The 18,896-nt window shown below is 19.6% G+C and overlaps 1 protein-coding gene across 6 annotated transcripts in view; it reads right to left on the bottom strand.

Annotated features, from left to right (window-relative positions):
- The window catches only part of LOC108001252 (cytohesin-1), a 161,436-nt gene that overhangs the window by 120,182 nt on the left and 22,358 nt on the right, over positions 1 to 18,896 (bottom strand). For 2 of the 6 annotated variants that reach the window (XM_028668396.2, XM_028668398.2), the window contains exon 2: positions 14,877 to 14,991. The exons of 2 other annotated variants lie outside the window; for them this stretch is intronic. In XM_028668396.2, coding sequence (XP_028524197.1) covers positions 14,877 to 14,953 — 77 coding nt within the window. In that variant the 5' untranslated portion in view covers positions 14,954 to 14,991. Of the gene's footprint in view, positions 1 to 1,556; positions 3,068 to 14,876; positions 14,992 to 15,091; positions 15,320 to 18,896 lie in introns of those variants that run through there. 2 more of the 6 variants (XM_028668397.2, XM_028668394.2) reach the window with 2 other exon arrangements.

Below are 18,896 nucleotides of genomic sequence, written 5' to 3'. Positions count from 1 at the left end.
TTCTATATTTATATATAAAAGACTGCCATTTTACAAAAATAAGAAAACTGATTCAGAACATGATAAGTTAAAGTTATGCAAACTTGATTTTATCTACTAATTTCGAATAGTAATATAATCACATATATTTTTCATATTCCGATTAAAATTTTACAAAGTTTTTATGGATACACATGTATATATGAATCATTATTCTATTGTAATAAACATATTATTCTTTTTAAACGTATTATTATTATATTATATAAAGTTTAATAATTATACCATTTAATATTTTATTTACATTTTAAAAGCAAATTTTGTGTCTGTTTCTCTTACATGTTTCTCTTATATAAATATTTATCATTTATAATTTTTATTTATAACTTATTTATTTTTCTTATATTCTTTTTTTTATAAAAAAGATATATTTTTTAAAGTACTCCATTATATTCAATGAAATTCAATTAAATTTATTTTTAGGACAATAAAAACAAATTTCAGGACATAGAATCGACTCTACCGGTGTTAACTCCCTAGAAATAAAGTTGGCTGGTCGGCCAATTTCAGAGCGCCACTGTACTCTTATTTTACATCGTTTCTCTGTTCTTAATACCGTCTATTTATTTCGGAAGTACCTTTTGGCGGCTTTTCAATTACCGATTGTCGAGATCGGTACTGATCGATCGTAACTTTTCGTAACTACTTGAAGTTGGTACGAATTAATAAACTCGCAATTGAATCGAATTATTCATGCAATAAATACAATAACTAATATTTATTTAAATAAACTCAATGTTCTGCAAACATTTTTTATAGTTTTTAAATAATATATATTATATGTATATAAAATGTATAGATATTATACATTAATATATGTTTATATTATTTCAAATAAAGATTCAATGTCCTGCACACATTTTTTATAGTTTTTAAATAATATATATTATATGTATATAAAATGTATAGATATTATATATTAATATATGTTATTTATACATTATTTATATTATTTCAAATAAAGATATTTCTATTTTTTTCCAATTTGAATTTAAGCTTGAACAGATAGAAGCTTTACACGTTGATAAATAAATGAAGAAGAAGGTTAAGAAGAAAAGATGTTGACATCGCTAACTACGGTTCGGCTGTACTATGTATCAAGTTTCACAATACAATCGTATCTCGCCATGCTTCGATAATCAAAGCGGATATTTATGATTCAAAAATAGCCGCGTTTTTTTAAAGAGTTAATTTTAAACAGAAAATATATGAATAAATAAATGATTTTTAGATATGTGCTATTTGAAATATCGATCTTTTAAACGTATGAGAAAAGAAAATTTAAAAGAAAAATTTTTAAATAGTTTATTTTTAAATAAATTTAAAAAAAAGTTTTTTAATATATTCCAAAAACATACTTAAACCAGATTGACAAAAACAAAAATAAGAAGATGATTTTATAACACATAAATAATTGGGAAAATACAAAGACCGAATATTTAAGAAGGAATTCAACTCCACCGAACAACCGTTTCAAGGAAGTAAGTGCGTGCAGCCAGACAGAACGTTTAACTAACCATAGATAATGTGCTAAGGTCCCATGCGCTCTTGGCCTGCTTTTGGTAGCCCTTCTTGTTCCTTTTACCAGGTCTGCGTAAACTGGAGAACCATCCTGCAGCTATAGCAACGGCGCTAACATCTCGACGGTTTTCCGTCTGGACGTTATTACCGCGAACTTCGTCGAGAGCGTCCACTGACCTGCCGGTGAAAATCATGCTTGACGCCGAGTTCACGTTGTCAAACTCCAGAAACCAATGGAATTCGTTGCACTCGGCTCCCTTCACTTCGTTTAAATCGTGATACTTTCAGGAACAACCTAACCACACGTTCTGACACCATACGTTGCATACGACACTATAATTATTCAATCTCAAGGGTGACATTGGTACTATATATTTTATCGTTAACCAATCAACACGCGATCAAGAATGATCGCTTGTATCATAATTCCTTGTCGAAAATAATGACGCACGAAATCGAAAATTTCAACAGGTCAATGATCATGAACCAAAGATGCAATTTCTTTAAAAAAAATACGCTTCAATCGATCCACAATCAATAATTTCACTAATATGCATTGAAAGTTACACATGATTAATAAATAAACATCTAAAATCCTGATTAGGATGTTTCACGTTTTCTTTCGCTTGAATAACAAGCAAAATATTAATTTTAAACAGAATTTTTTAATAAATCTTTTTTTATCACTTAACACTGATAAGACTCTGATTATAACTTACAATGATAACAATCAAATGAAATATTTTTTACAGTATTTAATCTTCCCGCGCTTTAAAAATACTATCGTGTAATTAATTTTCTTATCACTAATTTTCCAATACAACAATATCGTAACGGAAAAAGTATAATTTTGATCGGACAATGCTTTTGATATAAATTAATCGAATTCATGATATCAATAAAGAAAGAACGATCCGCCTTATACAACGGCTGACGTGCAACTCACGAGCTAAAGTAAACGGATGCGGTGGAAACGCGCTGGCGCCTCGTGGTGGACGTAGAGTGAACTCAGCCACGCATATGCGAATACAGGCTGATTCTTGCAATTGGAACAACTTAAGCTTTCTTCCAAATAAAAATGTTAAGAAAAATAACATAGAAAATAATAAATCAGATAATTTGATAAACTCGTATATATAAAGATATAAAAGAATAAAAGTTTCATTATACATAATTTGGTTTTTTTTAGTATTATCTAAATAACAGAATGTTATAACACTGAATAAAAAATGAAAAAAATATTAAATATGTTTAGTACTTAATAAACATGCAGTACAATAATGTGTAAATAAGTGAATATTGATTAATCACACATTGAAACTTATTTTCTGTGAAATATCATAAAATGTTTATTTTTTTTATCTGAAAACATTTATATAAAGAATAGCTTAATTAAAAAAGTAATTTATATTTGAATATAGATATATAGATGTTTGTAAATGAAAAATGAACAAGATCATGTTTTGCATAAGTATACTTGTAAAAAAAATAAACCGAACTTAAATTTTGAATGAATCAGTTTTCATTCTTTTTTGCAGTTTTTTTTCTTCATTATGAAAATGAAGTACAAACCGCAAGTACAAGAATTAATGTATACCACGTTTACGTTAGTTCCACTGTGAAATCAAACCAATCTCCTATATTTTATGGATGAAATACGATTTAAAAATGCGAATGCGCGCGCTGCGGAAAGTTTTCAATTGCAGCATGCAATTTCTTCTCGCTTTAAAGAACTTCAAAAACGCAATTTTGATAATTTTAAGAGTTTATTTTTTAATTATAACACAATACACTTAACTAAATAATATGCTGAAAGTAGAAGATCAATATTTAAAGATAGATATTTTTTTTCATGAACTATATATTTTTTCTCTATATTTAACTTTTGTCAGCGAACGGTGGGTTTCTTAAGATCTATACTAATATTAACTAATATTAATTAATATCTATACTATTATATTATATATATATTATTATATTATACTATTTATATTATTATATTATTATATTATACTATTATACTATTATATATTAACTAATATTTTTATAAAGAAAATAATGAAAAAGAATAATGAAAATAAAATAAATATAAAAATATAAAAATTTTTATAAATATATAAAGATAATTTTTGAAATATGTATTATATGTATATAAATTTTTTTTATAATATATTCAAATAAAAAAAATTTAAATGTTTGAAAAAAATTTTTAAATATAATATATTTTGAGTTAAAAAATTATATTTTTCAAGTACTATTTGAAACAATGTAATCGATTAAACTTGAAGGTCGAACTTCTATGGATGTTCAATTTGATCATAATATATATGTATACAAGTTACAGCAAGTGAATACTTTAGCACGCATACTTGCCAAGGATCGTGAAAAGAATGCTTCCGAGAACAGGCCAGGCTGAAATTTCGCCGAGAGCTTATCAATTGGCGGCGCTCGAGTGTCGTGAAGGGCGTTGACAGAACACAGTTCAATGTGACTATTTTATCTGGTTCTCTGAGTTTCTTCGATAAGTTATTTTATCCAACTTTCATGTATTTAATTGTTTCATTTGAATACTGAGTGAAAAAAATGATTTCATTTAAAGTTATACCTTATTGATTAATCATAATTAAACATCTTAATTAAGCAATTACAATTTTACAAATAATCATTTTGATTATTAAGAAAAACAAAAATCGAATAAAAATACTTTAATTAAAAAAAAAAAACATTAATATAATGAGGAGAACAAAAATTCGTTATGTATTTATGCAATAGCAAATTTATTCTAATAATAATAATGCAATAAAAATTTCTATAAAAATATTCGATATATTTTTTACTTATCATTGTCCAATTTAATATCATATATTCATTAAATCAAATGTCAAGTGTAAAAAAAAGTTTGATAAAAAATATTAAATTAAATAACAATCTGAGATTCATTTAAATAAAGATTATTATTTCTCCGATTTGATTGCTTCAAAAATCAACAATAATTTACGAACTATGAAAATTATTGAATATAATGTTAATACTCATCTTAATAAAAGAAAAATTCATGCTAATATTATTAGGTATTATATTTTTCCAACAATTAGAAGTTAAATATATTGTTGATTAATGATTGGGTATTGGTGAAATTATACTAAAAATTACAAAAATATATGTAAATCAAACAATCGATAGCAGCGTCAGTGGAATTATAATATAGATACAAAAATATTGTGTATTTCGAATTCTTCCATATGTAAATAAATACATCATTCTATTCTAATTTCATTTTCATACGTCTAATAAATATTATCGTTTTAAGCGAAACACAATAGAGGAAGGAACTTATTGATTTGCCAATTATGAAAAAATTTTTTTGTCGCAGAAAAGAATTGAATTCCTTTCACATGATTCACGATTGAAAACGGACGGAAGGAACGTTCGACTTTGTTTGTTCTCTTCTTTATCGGCTGACGATTTCCTCCTTCTCAGTTCATAAACAAAAAATCGAACGAGATTATACGATCACCCTGATATTACAGCATAGTGAATATGTATTTGTTCATATTTTTGATGATATCTTCGGAAAACGATCAGTTCACGATTTGATCACAGGATTTAAACGCGATTCAACAATATGTCATCGTTGCACCTGCTACAGCTGCATTATGAACGAACGATTAACCAGACGTGCACGAGTTTATCGCGTGACGGTTACGCAGATGCGCGCGCATGTTCCTTACAAAACTTGTCCCGATTTGTTTTGCTCTTCGCGCAATAGATTTTATCAAAATATATGTATATTTGAATATATATATTTCAATAAAATAAATATAGATTGCAAGAAATAAGAAAATATAATTTTTTTATTAGTATTAATTATAATAAGTATACATATATATATAGTATATTTCAAAACATTATAAAATATATCGAAGCATCTGTTTATGTAATTAATATAAACAGAATCGATATTATAGCACATTCATATAATATAAATATATAAGTATAATATATAAATATATAAATATAAATATAATAAACATATATAAACATAATCAAAGCATATAAAAAATATATTACAGTATATATAAATATCTGATTATTATTTATGACATAATTTTTTATTTCGATATAACAAAAAATATTAAAAAAATTCAATCAAAACAGAAATGAATAAAAAATCTGTTTTCGTATACTTTTATATTTATTCATTTCAATAAAAGCTATTGTCTCAATTGTAACAATGAAAGAAAAGTAAAAAAAGAATCGAGATAAATAGAATAAAATAGAAATAAATAGAATAAATAGATAAAATAGAATAGGTAAAACAAGATAATTCGAAAGTAAAAGCAATTACCATTGTATTGACAAAGTTCTCATGCCGAAATTATAAGCATAATCTAACCAAAAAAAAAGTAATAAGATAACAAATATCTTTTTCGATAAAATTATGCATACATATGACGATATTAATGATCTATTAACAGATTTTACAGTTTCGAATAATTTTGTGATATATATATATATATATATATATATATATAAATTAATATTATTCGATAAAAATACATGTACATGTAATGAATTTTATTCTTTCATTCTTGTATCTTCATTATACTAACGAACAATTTATGTTAATATGCGATCTACTGCGATCCTATGAAAATAGTTTGAATGTTCAAATATAATATCATTAGATTTTTCAAATTAATAAAAAATTATTTACGTAAATTTATAACTATTCTAAAGAATAAATTTTATATAATTTGTCATATGATTTTATATGAAAATTCATATATTTTAAAGAAATTTTAATGATAGAATTAAAAATAATCTAAAAATTCGATCGTGTAAAATATATTTTATCTTATTTATCTCCTAGTTAAAAAATTAAACTTATATATTAATATTATGAATATATCCTTGATATCATTGTATTAAACCTTGCCATTTTAATTTAGAACTTTGCTATATCGTACAGGTTGTTATACAAAGAATTTGTCCTATGACTCACATTATCCATTAATGTTATAACGAGTATATCTACTGATTGTTGCATTAATGCATTCATTTCTTTTGTAAGTTCTCGCAACTAACATTTGGCAATATTTTTTTTTTTAAATTATTGCACAGTATCTCAAATAAATTAGAGCATCTCTATGTAATATCGTTAAAAAAATTCAGTTATATTCAGTCAGTACTAAAATTATTTATTATAAGAAAACTCAAATTATCAAGAGTTAACAATTTATTAAGGAGTTAATAAAAAATTAAATAGAAAATATACAATTTTTATAAACAAATTATTATTAAAAAATTACAGTTTTTTATTATAGCAATATCTATTTAATAAAAACAATAATAACAAAAATTAAATATAATTGATATTATTAGATATCTATTAAATTTATTATATTTTTCTAATTTTTTTCATTAAAAAATTATTTTTCTTTTTATTGTAATATTTTTTAAATTATATAATCTTCTAAAATCATTGAAAATAATACATCACAAAAATTTAAATTTTATAGATATTATTTTTTTCGTTTGAAATTATATTTTTAAAATGAAATTACTTATCTAAGTAAGTGATCTAATTTATATTCGATTATGAAGAAGTCATAACAAATTTTTATATAAAATAATAAATTCTTTATAATATAATTATTTTTTAACTATTATTATTTTTTAATATTGACATCAAAAATTACACAAAACTGAAAACTAAAAAACAATAATAAACATTTAAAGAAAAAAATAATAAAATCATCTAAGAAAAATAAAAAGCAATTCTACTTATTAAAAAAATAAGTAAAATAATCTAACTAGAATATAAACTAGAATAAATTTCTAGAAAAATTATGTCATATATATATAGTTTTTTTTTATCTTAAATTGAATATTCACTTCACTATTTAATGATAAATTATTTAAAATATAAGAAAATGAAAAGGAAAAAAGTATATATATATATTATAGTAAGTGAGATTTATAACTTTTTTATTTTTTAATATTTGATAGCATATTTTAATATATTACACAATATTTTTGTTATTTTACTATATTTATATTCATTCTATATATAAAATAATAAAAAATAATAAAAAAATAATAAAAAATATGCAAATTAAATTTATAATCAACATTTAATTATTTTTGCAATTTTTTTTTTATTAATTTTTATTTAACAAAATTTCTATCTGAACGATTTTCATTATACGAATAATTTTCTGTATTGTCGCGCAATATGATTTCTTGGAAGTAATCATATCATCATTATCGTTGGACTATTCAATTCACAGATAAAAATAACTACTTTGATCGCAATCACATTTTACTATTCCGATGGTATAACTTTATTACGTTCAAAGAATTGTTTTTTACTCGAGGTCAAAGAAATGTAACATGCAATTTAAAAAAAAAAAAGAATTTTCTCAGTAGATATTCAGTTTCGGAATCATATCGATAAAATTTAAAAATATTATGAGCTGATATCAAGATAAATTAATTTTTTTAATTATGAAGTTTTATTTATAGTGAGTTTTTATCTAAAAATAATTTTGTATTTTTTACTCATAACTTAATATCTTTTTATTTTTATAATATAAATATAAAAATAATGTGTAATCTAAATCTGAAAAATTTAATATTAATACAATCAAATCCATCAATTAAAATGATGGATTTCATAATTTTAGTGTTGTAATTATTGAAAATCATGAAAATTAATTATATTTTATTAAGATAAAAATATAATTATTTACTTATTTTTATGAGTAATATATATTTTTATCATTTTAATTAGTTTCATATTATATACATACATATATATATAAAATAGACATTCAGGTATAACAAATTGATAATTCTAGTATTAACATATATATTTCAATGATTCGTAAAATTTTTATAATGTTTATTTTCGAAGATAAATAAATAAAATTTATAAATAACAATATCGCATTTAAGATTACATATGATTGATATTAATATTGTAAAAGTATGTCATGTTAATATTATAAATACAAAATGTATATAAAAATGAAATATTCTAAAAATATAAGAACATTGTTAATATATATTGTTTAAATAAAAATTCCTAAAATAACTTCAATTAAAATTTTTGTTTCGAAACTTTATTAATATTATTAATAAAAAATAATAATCAATCATAAAATACATAAAATTGTCGAGTCATGATAGTCATAGATATATGTTTACTAACTGAGCTTGAATAATTCTAAGCAATATATATTAAAAAAAATATACTGAATATTTATTGAACAAAATTATCGGATTATACTTTATTAACGAACAATGAATAAACTAATTAATTGTTATTGCTAAGATAAATAAAACAAATTTATTCATCATTCAAAATGAATAATAAAAAAATAATAAAATAATAAAAAAATAATAAAAAAAATAATTAAAAAATTATGAAAATATATGTAATATATGTAATATATGTATATGTAATATATGTAAATAAAAAGATGTTAATTTATTATGTAAATATATAGATATATTTAGATGCTATTTCAAAATTACAAAATACAAAAGAAAAATTGCGAGAATATTCAAACACTATAAATTTTACTTAAATTTTACATAAATTTATTAATACTACAGTTTTTATAGTTTATTAAAATAATTTTTATAGGTTATTTCTATGAAAATTTTTAACACAAAATTATTAAAAATAACAGTATATTACAAAAATGTTAACTCTTAACAAAAAAAAAAAATTATTTTAGTTATTTTAGTTTATTCTTTAAACATAAGTTCATTAAATATTTCAAATATTTTTATAGCCTAAAATTTTTAATTTTTTCAATTTTTATTATATTGTACAATAAATCTAAATAATCAATTATTTTTTTAATTTTATATTATTTATTATGTGTATTATATTATATCATATATAATATAATGCATTTTTTGCATTGTATATTTAAAATATAAAACTTAGAAATCAAGATTATAATATAATATAATAGAGTTCTGATTGTAATTTATTATGAATATTAGCTACATTAATTTTAATATTTTGGGACATATTAGAAATCAATTTCAATAATTAGAAATCATTTCTTAAGAGAAACATTCTAAATAATTTCCTAAATAACATAATTCATGAAATATGAGAAAATATTTGGATTAATTTGCATATAGTATTTCAAATGTAATTGTATTATATTAACTATATTTGTTCTGTTTCATAAAAACAAAATAAGAATACGAAATATAATAAATAATTTTGCCGATTAACAATATAACTAAAAAAAATTCATTTTTATCACTGAAAGAAAATTTCTTTTATACATTATGAAATTTGACACATATGTATCTTGATTCAAGATTAAATGTTTGTAAGACATTATTAATCATCATTAAAATTTATTTATTTTTAATTTTTTTTTAATAAAATTTTTACCAACAAAAAACTTCTTTTTTATTTATGAAATTTCATGATTAAAATGAAATAAAATATGATATAATTTGAATCATATTTGTATATTTAATAAGCAATAATGATTTTTTCTCTATCTATTATTAAATAAATAAATAATCCAAGTTATATTGCGTCTATATATTATTATTTTAATTAGAGGAATTACAAATATATTGATAAAAATTTTAATAAAAAGGAATTAAAAATAAAAAAGATTTTATTTTGCATTAATATTATCTTACCAATGTGTTTTTTTTTTAATACTGATTCTTTTTCTTTTTCATTGCTCTTTTCTATTTACATCTATCATATCTATTTATGAATGATAAACTCTAAACTTCGATCAAATTACATCAATACTTTTATTATATTCAATCATTAATCTTTTATAATATAAAATATATATAAATATATATAAATATATATACTTTATATATATATACATATCTTTATTTAATTCTTTTAAATAATATGATATGCAATCAGTATAAAAGTCTTGATTTTAGAAATTTAGTTAATACAAAAAATTACAAAAATTTTTTAATTAGAGATTTGTCATATTTAATAATTTTTAAATCTAAGAGAAAATCTTGAACATGCACATTATCTTCATTAATTTTTTGCACATAAATATGACAAATATGACAAATATTTCCATTGTCATAAATCTTTATTCTTATATAATATATAATATATAATATATAATATATAATATATAATATATAATATATAATATATAATATATATAAATATTAAGAATAAAGAAAAATATGTATGGAACTAAATTCATGTTTATAGAATTGAACATTATATATATTAGGATTAATTTTAATTTAATTTCGTTTCACTTCATTTAAATATAACTTTAATGCCAGAAGAGTATTTGTCTGCAAAAAGTTAATAATTGTGAAATATCAAAAAAAAAAAAAATATCAAAAATATTGATTACATAGTTAATTCTAAAGTTTTCGAATTTTAATGCACAATGATTTTATATTACAAAAAATAAAATAAGTTTTTAGATAAAATTTTATAATTAGTTAGAAAAAATCGAAAGTTATAAAACTAAAACTTTGGATCAAAAAGAAAGTTTATATATGTAATACATAACTTTTTTAAAATATATATATTTGAAAGAAAATAAAAGAATAAAATGCGAGATAAATTATAGATATCGCAAATAAAAAAAATTTTTTTTCACTATATTTACTATATATCAAAAATAATAATCACAGAAATCAAGTTACTTCAAGATCTACCAATCTTATTCCCATTACTCGCTTTTCATATTTTTCAAGTCGCGTGTAAATTAGACTTTCTACGTTTCTAATATTAGGAAAGAATCATGAAACCAATAAATTTACTAACATAATTTTAAAACAAACACTATTTGTTCAAATAATTATTTTCGAACTCAAATATTTATGTTCATTGTCTATCCTATTACTATTTTCTTTATCGTATTACTATTTTCTTTGTAAAATAAATTAACCATTACATAATATTAAATATTTAACAAAGTTAAAAAATAATAATTACATTTTCATTTAAATTTTTGATGTTTTTGATAAGATAATTATTAAATAGCAAATAAATAACCAAATAATTAATAACATAATAATAATTAATAAATTAAATAATTATAGAAATTATAGAAAAATTTTTTAAATAACCTTGAAATATGTCAATATATATAAATAATATAATATTTTCTTGATATTTCCAATTGACAAAATGATTAAATTTGACAAAATGATAACAGTCTATAATTTTCAATGTTTTTCAAAACTATATATTCATACGTATATGTATAAAATATTCTCTTTTTAATTACATAAAAGGTTAATTACAATTTACACTTTTATTTTAAATTTAACTAGTTTATATGACAAAATAATATTTTTTCATGAAACATATATTAGAAATATTAAGTTATTTAACAATGGAAAAATATTTCATAAATGCGAGTCGGATCATAAAAATTGTCTATCATGTTAAATTTGAGAGATAATGATATACAAAATATCGATTTTTGCTATATTTACGAAAGTAATTTTTTTTCTATCATCATAATTTAATCGTCATCATAAGAATTTTTAATATCTAAAATAAAATTGAATAAATTATTTAATTGAACAAAAGTTTATTTTTATTGAAAATATTTTGCTTTCTCATTTTTTTAAAATAATTATATGTATATCTCTTTTATTTTATTAATTTCTTACTCAAAGAAACTCGAAGTAAACCTCGAATCTTCCAAAAATCTCTTTTTTGTCATCAATAAATTAAAAATGCAAAACAATGGACATTATTTTATATACTTTTAATAATAATAATAATAATAATAATAATAAAATATAAAAACAAATTTTTTTATTCAATTTAATTTTTAAGATAATCAAATTTGAAAATGATTAAAATATTGTTTGTTGAATAATGTACAACAATGAATAAAAAGAATAAATATATATAAAATATTTTCCAAGATAGATGAAATTATATTTTGTGATTTCATTGTTGATGCGGGAATATAGGAAAATTTTATTATTTTCTTTCTTGCGGAAATCGGAACGAACGGTTCTATTTGCATCGTAAAAGCAATAAGCAGCCTCGGAAACGACCTTAAAGTCAAGCAAATATTTACTATCTATTTGCTCGCTACTTCAATTTTAGATGATTTCGATTTTCAATATGATCATTCTTGATTAATTCTCATATCTTTATGTATTTAAATACTTATGTATATAAATATTACTTCTATTAAATATATATATATATGATTATCACTATAATTTGTCCACAATCGACACATTTTTATTTGAACTCAATTTATTGCTCAAGATCAGCAAATATTTATTTTTTCATATTATTTAATTATGATGATATTTTATATTGATTCACTTAACTTTTAATATAAAAAAACAAAATTTTTTCATTTTACATAAAAATTTAATGTAATGTAATATAATATATTTTATAAAATATAATATAATATATTTTAAGTTAAAAAAATTACATTAAGTATGAATTATTCAATATCTTATTAACTCAGTCAACAAATCTTAATAGAATTTTAATTGCATTATAACAAAAATATGTAATTCATTATCATTCATCAAGATAGCAATAAATATAAATTTGAAATAAGTATAAATGTATCAAAATGTTCTTTGAACAGTTTTTCAGTTTTTTATTATAATAAAATAATTTTCATGTCTTTATGATTTTAAAAATTTTGAATTTTGGATTTTGATTTTTGATTTTTAAAAATATATTTAAAAAAAAATATTATTTATTTGAAATTATTTTTTTTATATTATACAGATAATTTATTATTAAAATTTGACAATATATCAAATATAATATATTTTTTTTCTATATATTATTTTTTATTTATATAATAAAAATATATAATAAAAAATTTATATAATAAAAAAATAATAAAAATATATTTGTAAATTAAAAATAATTTTTAATTTATAAAAAAAATTTTTTTTCTATTTTTGCTCCAAATATATATATCCAAAGAAAATTTTGTACAATTTTTTTTGTATATTATAAATAAAATATGATATTAATATTGAATCTTAATGGATTAGTAAAAAGCAAATTAATAACACAATTAAAATAAAAAATATTCTTGCTTATAATTAGTATTAAGCCTTAATAAAAAAACTAAATAAAATTAAAAAAACTAATTAAAAAGTTAAAAACGCATAATTTAACATATAATATTTATTCGTTTTTAATTCACAGCTAAAAATCAATTATGAGCATACATATATTAATAATATATATAATAAAATAAAATTTTATAAAATTTACGAAATTATTAATATTTTATTAACATAAAATTTCAATATGCAATAAATATATAATTAAAGTTCCGTTACATTATAAAATTTTTCAAAAATCTATCCAGTAAAATCAAAAGAAAATACGAAAAATAAAAAAAAAGTAATTATAAATTTTTAATAATGTTTATAAATAACATAAAACTCTATTTCTGTTGACAACATTAATTGTTGAAAATGAAGATTAAAGAAAGAGAAATGAAAGATTGAAAATCTAAATATCTGAAAAAATTTATGATATATGGTATTTAATAATAAATGTACATTGAGATCATGTTGCATACTAATTTACATACTTAAGATTAAATAATTTAAAAATTATCATATTTTTAACACTTCTTAGCAAAAGTGAGAAATTATAAATCTAATTAAAATAATAAACATCAATATTTGACAATAATATAAAATAATAAAGAATTTTAATCAAAACATTTTTTTTCAACAAAAAATTGAAAAAATAATTTTATCTATTATTAATGAATAATTTAAATTTTTCATAAAATCGATTGAATTTCTTAACTTTCTTCAATAATTAGATTAATGAAGATTCTTGATTCACCATAACAAAAAAAAAACAAAGACAATAAATAATAAAAAATAAAAAAAATAAAAAGTAGAAAAAAATAAGAACAAGATATGCACAAATTTATGATATTATTATCTTAATATCATGTTTTGTTTCATTTTCATAAAAAAAATTACATGAATATGACAAAAAAAAAAGTCAAAATTATTAAAATTAAATTTATTTTTAAACTTTAAATTATCTTTAAATAACAAAAGCAAAAAAGTTTTAAATTATTAAATCATACATATGAAATTATTAACTGATTTCAAAGTAATAGAATGGAAATAACAAAACTTTTAGTTTTATGATCTGCCACTTAATAGAAGCACTATCATGTACGCAAATGTAACGAATAAATACTATATATATTAATCATGTATATATACATACATATAAAACGGATATCACGAAATCGAATGTAAACAATTTTTATTAGAACGAAATTCACCTTTCGAGATTGTTTGCGGCAAAAGCAGATAACAGAGCATGAACACCACCAGCAGATCCATCTATGTCCACCACCATAATGAGAGCGTGATGTCATTGATGTCGAGGGTCAGGACCTACGTGAATCAAACGACGGATCGCTAAATCGATTAAATCCATTTAGAAAGACCCACTCACGCGAGAATCGTTGAAATAACACAGCGCGACTTTACCGACCGACAAATTATATTTTTTTTCACCTCTGTCGATATTATATTTATGCATTCTTTATCGTTTACCAACTCATGAAATGAACTGAATAACTTTCTTGCGAAAAATAAAAGAGAATTGTAACAATAGAAAAGCTAGTAATGTCGATCTTTATCTACACAACTGATTTGTATTGAAACTGATCATGAGAAACAACGTATCGCAATACACAATGTGTCAGACTGTTTGTTGATAACTGCAACCTTGTTGCGGTTACAGAGTCCCTACGACTGTATCGTAAGTGAACGATACCTTGATTTACATTATTTAATTTCATTAAACGGAAGATGAAACCTATGAAATGTCAATGGTTGCCTAATTAATACGGAATCTATAAAAGTTTTTTATTTATTTTCTTTCTTTTTATGGAGGAGAGATTTTATTAATTTTTGAAATCATGTATGCGCATAATAATTTTAAATATATAAAAACTCACAAAAGCTAAAGAATATGTATAAAAGATAAAGAATATAAATGATGAATTTAATTTAATTTATATCTATTTATAAATATATTAAAAATTATATAAATATATTTTGATGATGTATAAATATGTGTATAGAATGTATTTTAATTTTATATTATATTATACAAAAATAAAAATAATAAGATAATTAATAGAATTAATTAAATTAGAAATAAGCTTTATTTTTATAGTCGCCACTTATTTAATATAAATAATTACTTTTCTATAAAGATAATAAACCTAAAAAGATTGTATATTTTAAAATATATACAAATAATATTAGAAATAAAAATTAAAAATATATATTATATAGATTTCTTAATGTTTATGCAATTCATCTTTATAAAATATTTTCATAAAACAATTTCATAGAATAAATTGATTTGATTAAAATAATTTTACATTTCAAATTTTCAACTTGTTAATTTGATCAAAAATTTGATCAACACCATATTAAGACAATAACTTCGCTTCAGTTATAAAATAATAAATATTAAAAAATAAAATTAAATTAATATTCTTTCACAATTTAAGATAATTTCAAAAATTCAAAAAGTTGATATTATACGTCAATTGACATTTTTGATAATCTAATATCAAGAAACTCGTCCATAAAGCTTTTTAAATAGATAAAAAGATAAATAGATAAATAGATAAAATTATTAAAATCAATAATTCATTTATTGAAATATTGTTAATATATACACACATTAATTGCCAATATAAGAAATTTAAAAAAATTTTTTTTTCAATATTATTATTTATAATCGAAATGAATTATATTTTAACAATAAAATCAATAAATAATGATCTTATTAATTTAATTTCTGAAATTTTGCAAATTATAATCTATTTATAAGAAATTATAATATCAATCATTTACTACATAAATAATATGTATCTAATTTTTTTGAAATTTTGTATATAATAATTCTTGATAATTTTTCTTGATTTTGTAACTTCTTTATGCTAATTATAAATATCATTTATATTTTATATATTGAAATAATTATATATTGAAAATAATTTTTTTATTTATTGTATTTATTATTATTTATTAGTTGTATATTTTTTTTCTATTCATATTAAGTAAAAAAATTTGTATGAGACTTCTTATATTTTTTAAGAAAAAAATTTGTTAGATTTTAAATAATTAAAATTATCTATATTTTAAGAATAAAGTATTTATTTCTAATATACGATCTACGAAATCTCAACAGTATATAATTTCAGTACCAAAGAACATAGATAAAAATGAAAAAGAAAAAAATTTAAACGAATAATTATTTAATTTATTTTAAATTAAATTCTATCAATTATTATATTTTTATAATTTGCAAATTTTTATATATTTAAATATTATTAATTTATTTGATATTTTTTTTAATTCAATTGATTTAATTATGATAATATAATTTAAAAAAAAAATTTATCATTAAAATAAAATGTTAATCGCAGAAGATGAAAAATTATTATATTTTTATTGATGGAATAAAAGAAATTAAATTTAATATAAATTTATTGTAAATTAAACATTATCCGATGTCGATATAGACATGTACTTAATTAATCAAATAGAATAATATATATATACATACAATACCTTTAAAAATTAGAAAACAGAAAATATTTCAAATAAAATCATTAAATTCATGTATTAAATTTACTTATTATAATCAAAACTCGCTGAATAATAAAATATATTTATATCAAAAAAATGATGATAAAGTATTAATTATATTATTAAAATTACATTTTTGATTCATCAAAATGATCTTTTTATTATTATTTTTTTTTACTATTTCTAAATAAATTTTGAATATTTTATCTATTAATTTTTTTGTCTAAAATCAATATCAATAAATTTATTATAAGCAATTTCTTTGGTAATTATTTATAAAAGATTCTTTATTTTATGCAAAAATATGATTGTAAACTTTTGAATAGTAATATATATATAATAAAAATTGTAATAATATCCATCTTCCAAATATCAATAATATATATATTATTATTTATTATACTTTATATATATATATATATTATCCAAAAAACAAATATCATTGAATTTTTAAATCTATTTTTTCTCGAAATCGATTTCTCGAAAATAATAAAATTAAATATCTATACAGCATCGATATAAAATAAAACCTAATGAATACTCAAGAATTCTATCAATTATAACACGGAAATGTATTATCATAAAGACGTTATCCTAGAAATTTTGTGAGAGCAGATATGCACGCGTTACAGAATGATAGAAGTTTTTAAATAATTGGTCATTTGATTAACTGAATCCGACTATAAAATCACAGATCGATATAAAAAAAAAAAAAAAAACGAAATTTTATTCTCTTTTCATGAAATATTGATAATATTTTATTTATAAATTTGCATATAATTATTGAAATCATAAAGTATATAACAATAAAACGTGCAAAAACGTTATTTTCTTTCTAATTTCGATGATTTTTAAATATATTATAAAAATAAAAAATGACAAGTTTCAAAAACTAAAGTAATGTTTTAATATTCGTCAAACAATTCAATATTTTATTCAATATTTTATTACAAAAATTTGTTAATGCAATTTTTTAATAAAAGTAAGTTTCTGCTTAAATTTTTATTTATTCATTGAATAGAAAAAATTAATAAAAAAATTTTATTCTACATTTACTTCAATTCTATTATATTTGTGAAAAGAATTGTTTATGTATTTGTGATGTATATATTGTCGCTTATCTATTATTTCTATAAATATCACAACAATCGACAATCAAAATCTGTACAACAAATAAATTAATATTACATTTAATTTGTATTCTAACAAACTTGAGCATTACATAGATTTTTCCGATTTACGGAATGCAAAAATAAAATATAAAACGATTAAAATTACAATGATTGAAATTATAATAACTTTATATTTATTATTAATATCTATTAATAACATCAATCGTAATTTTTAAATTGATTTTTAAAAAATTATATTAGATATTAAATCAATAGATATTAGCAATAAATATAAAATTGATATGGCTATTTTATTAAGATTTTAAATAATTTTATAATAGATAATAATATAATAGATCCGTATAATATACTTGTTATATATTTTGGACACCAACTTCTATGATATATTTATAGACATAATAGATAAATCGATCATATGCTTAAGCGTATGTATATAACGTATATAAATATATATAAAAATTAAATATAACTAATACAGTAGTAAAAATTTTTTGAAAATACCTCGGAAATTGAACAACAGTAATATGTATCTATAAGAAAAATAGTTCAGAA

The sequence above is a fragment of the Apis cerana genome, linkage group LG11 (genome assembly GCF_029169275.1).
Source record: "Apis cerana isolate GH-2021 linkage group LG11, AcerK_1.0, whole genome shotgun sequence".
NCBI classification, from domain to species: Eukaryota; Metazoa; Arthropoda; class Insecta; order Hymenoptera; family Apidae; genus Apis; species Apis cerana.
The sequence above is the reverse complement of the archived record's forward strand: the minus strand, read 5'-3'. Positions and strand labels throughout refer to the sequence as shown.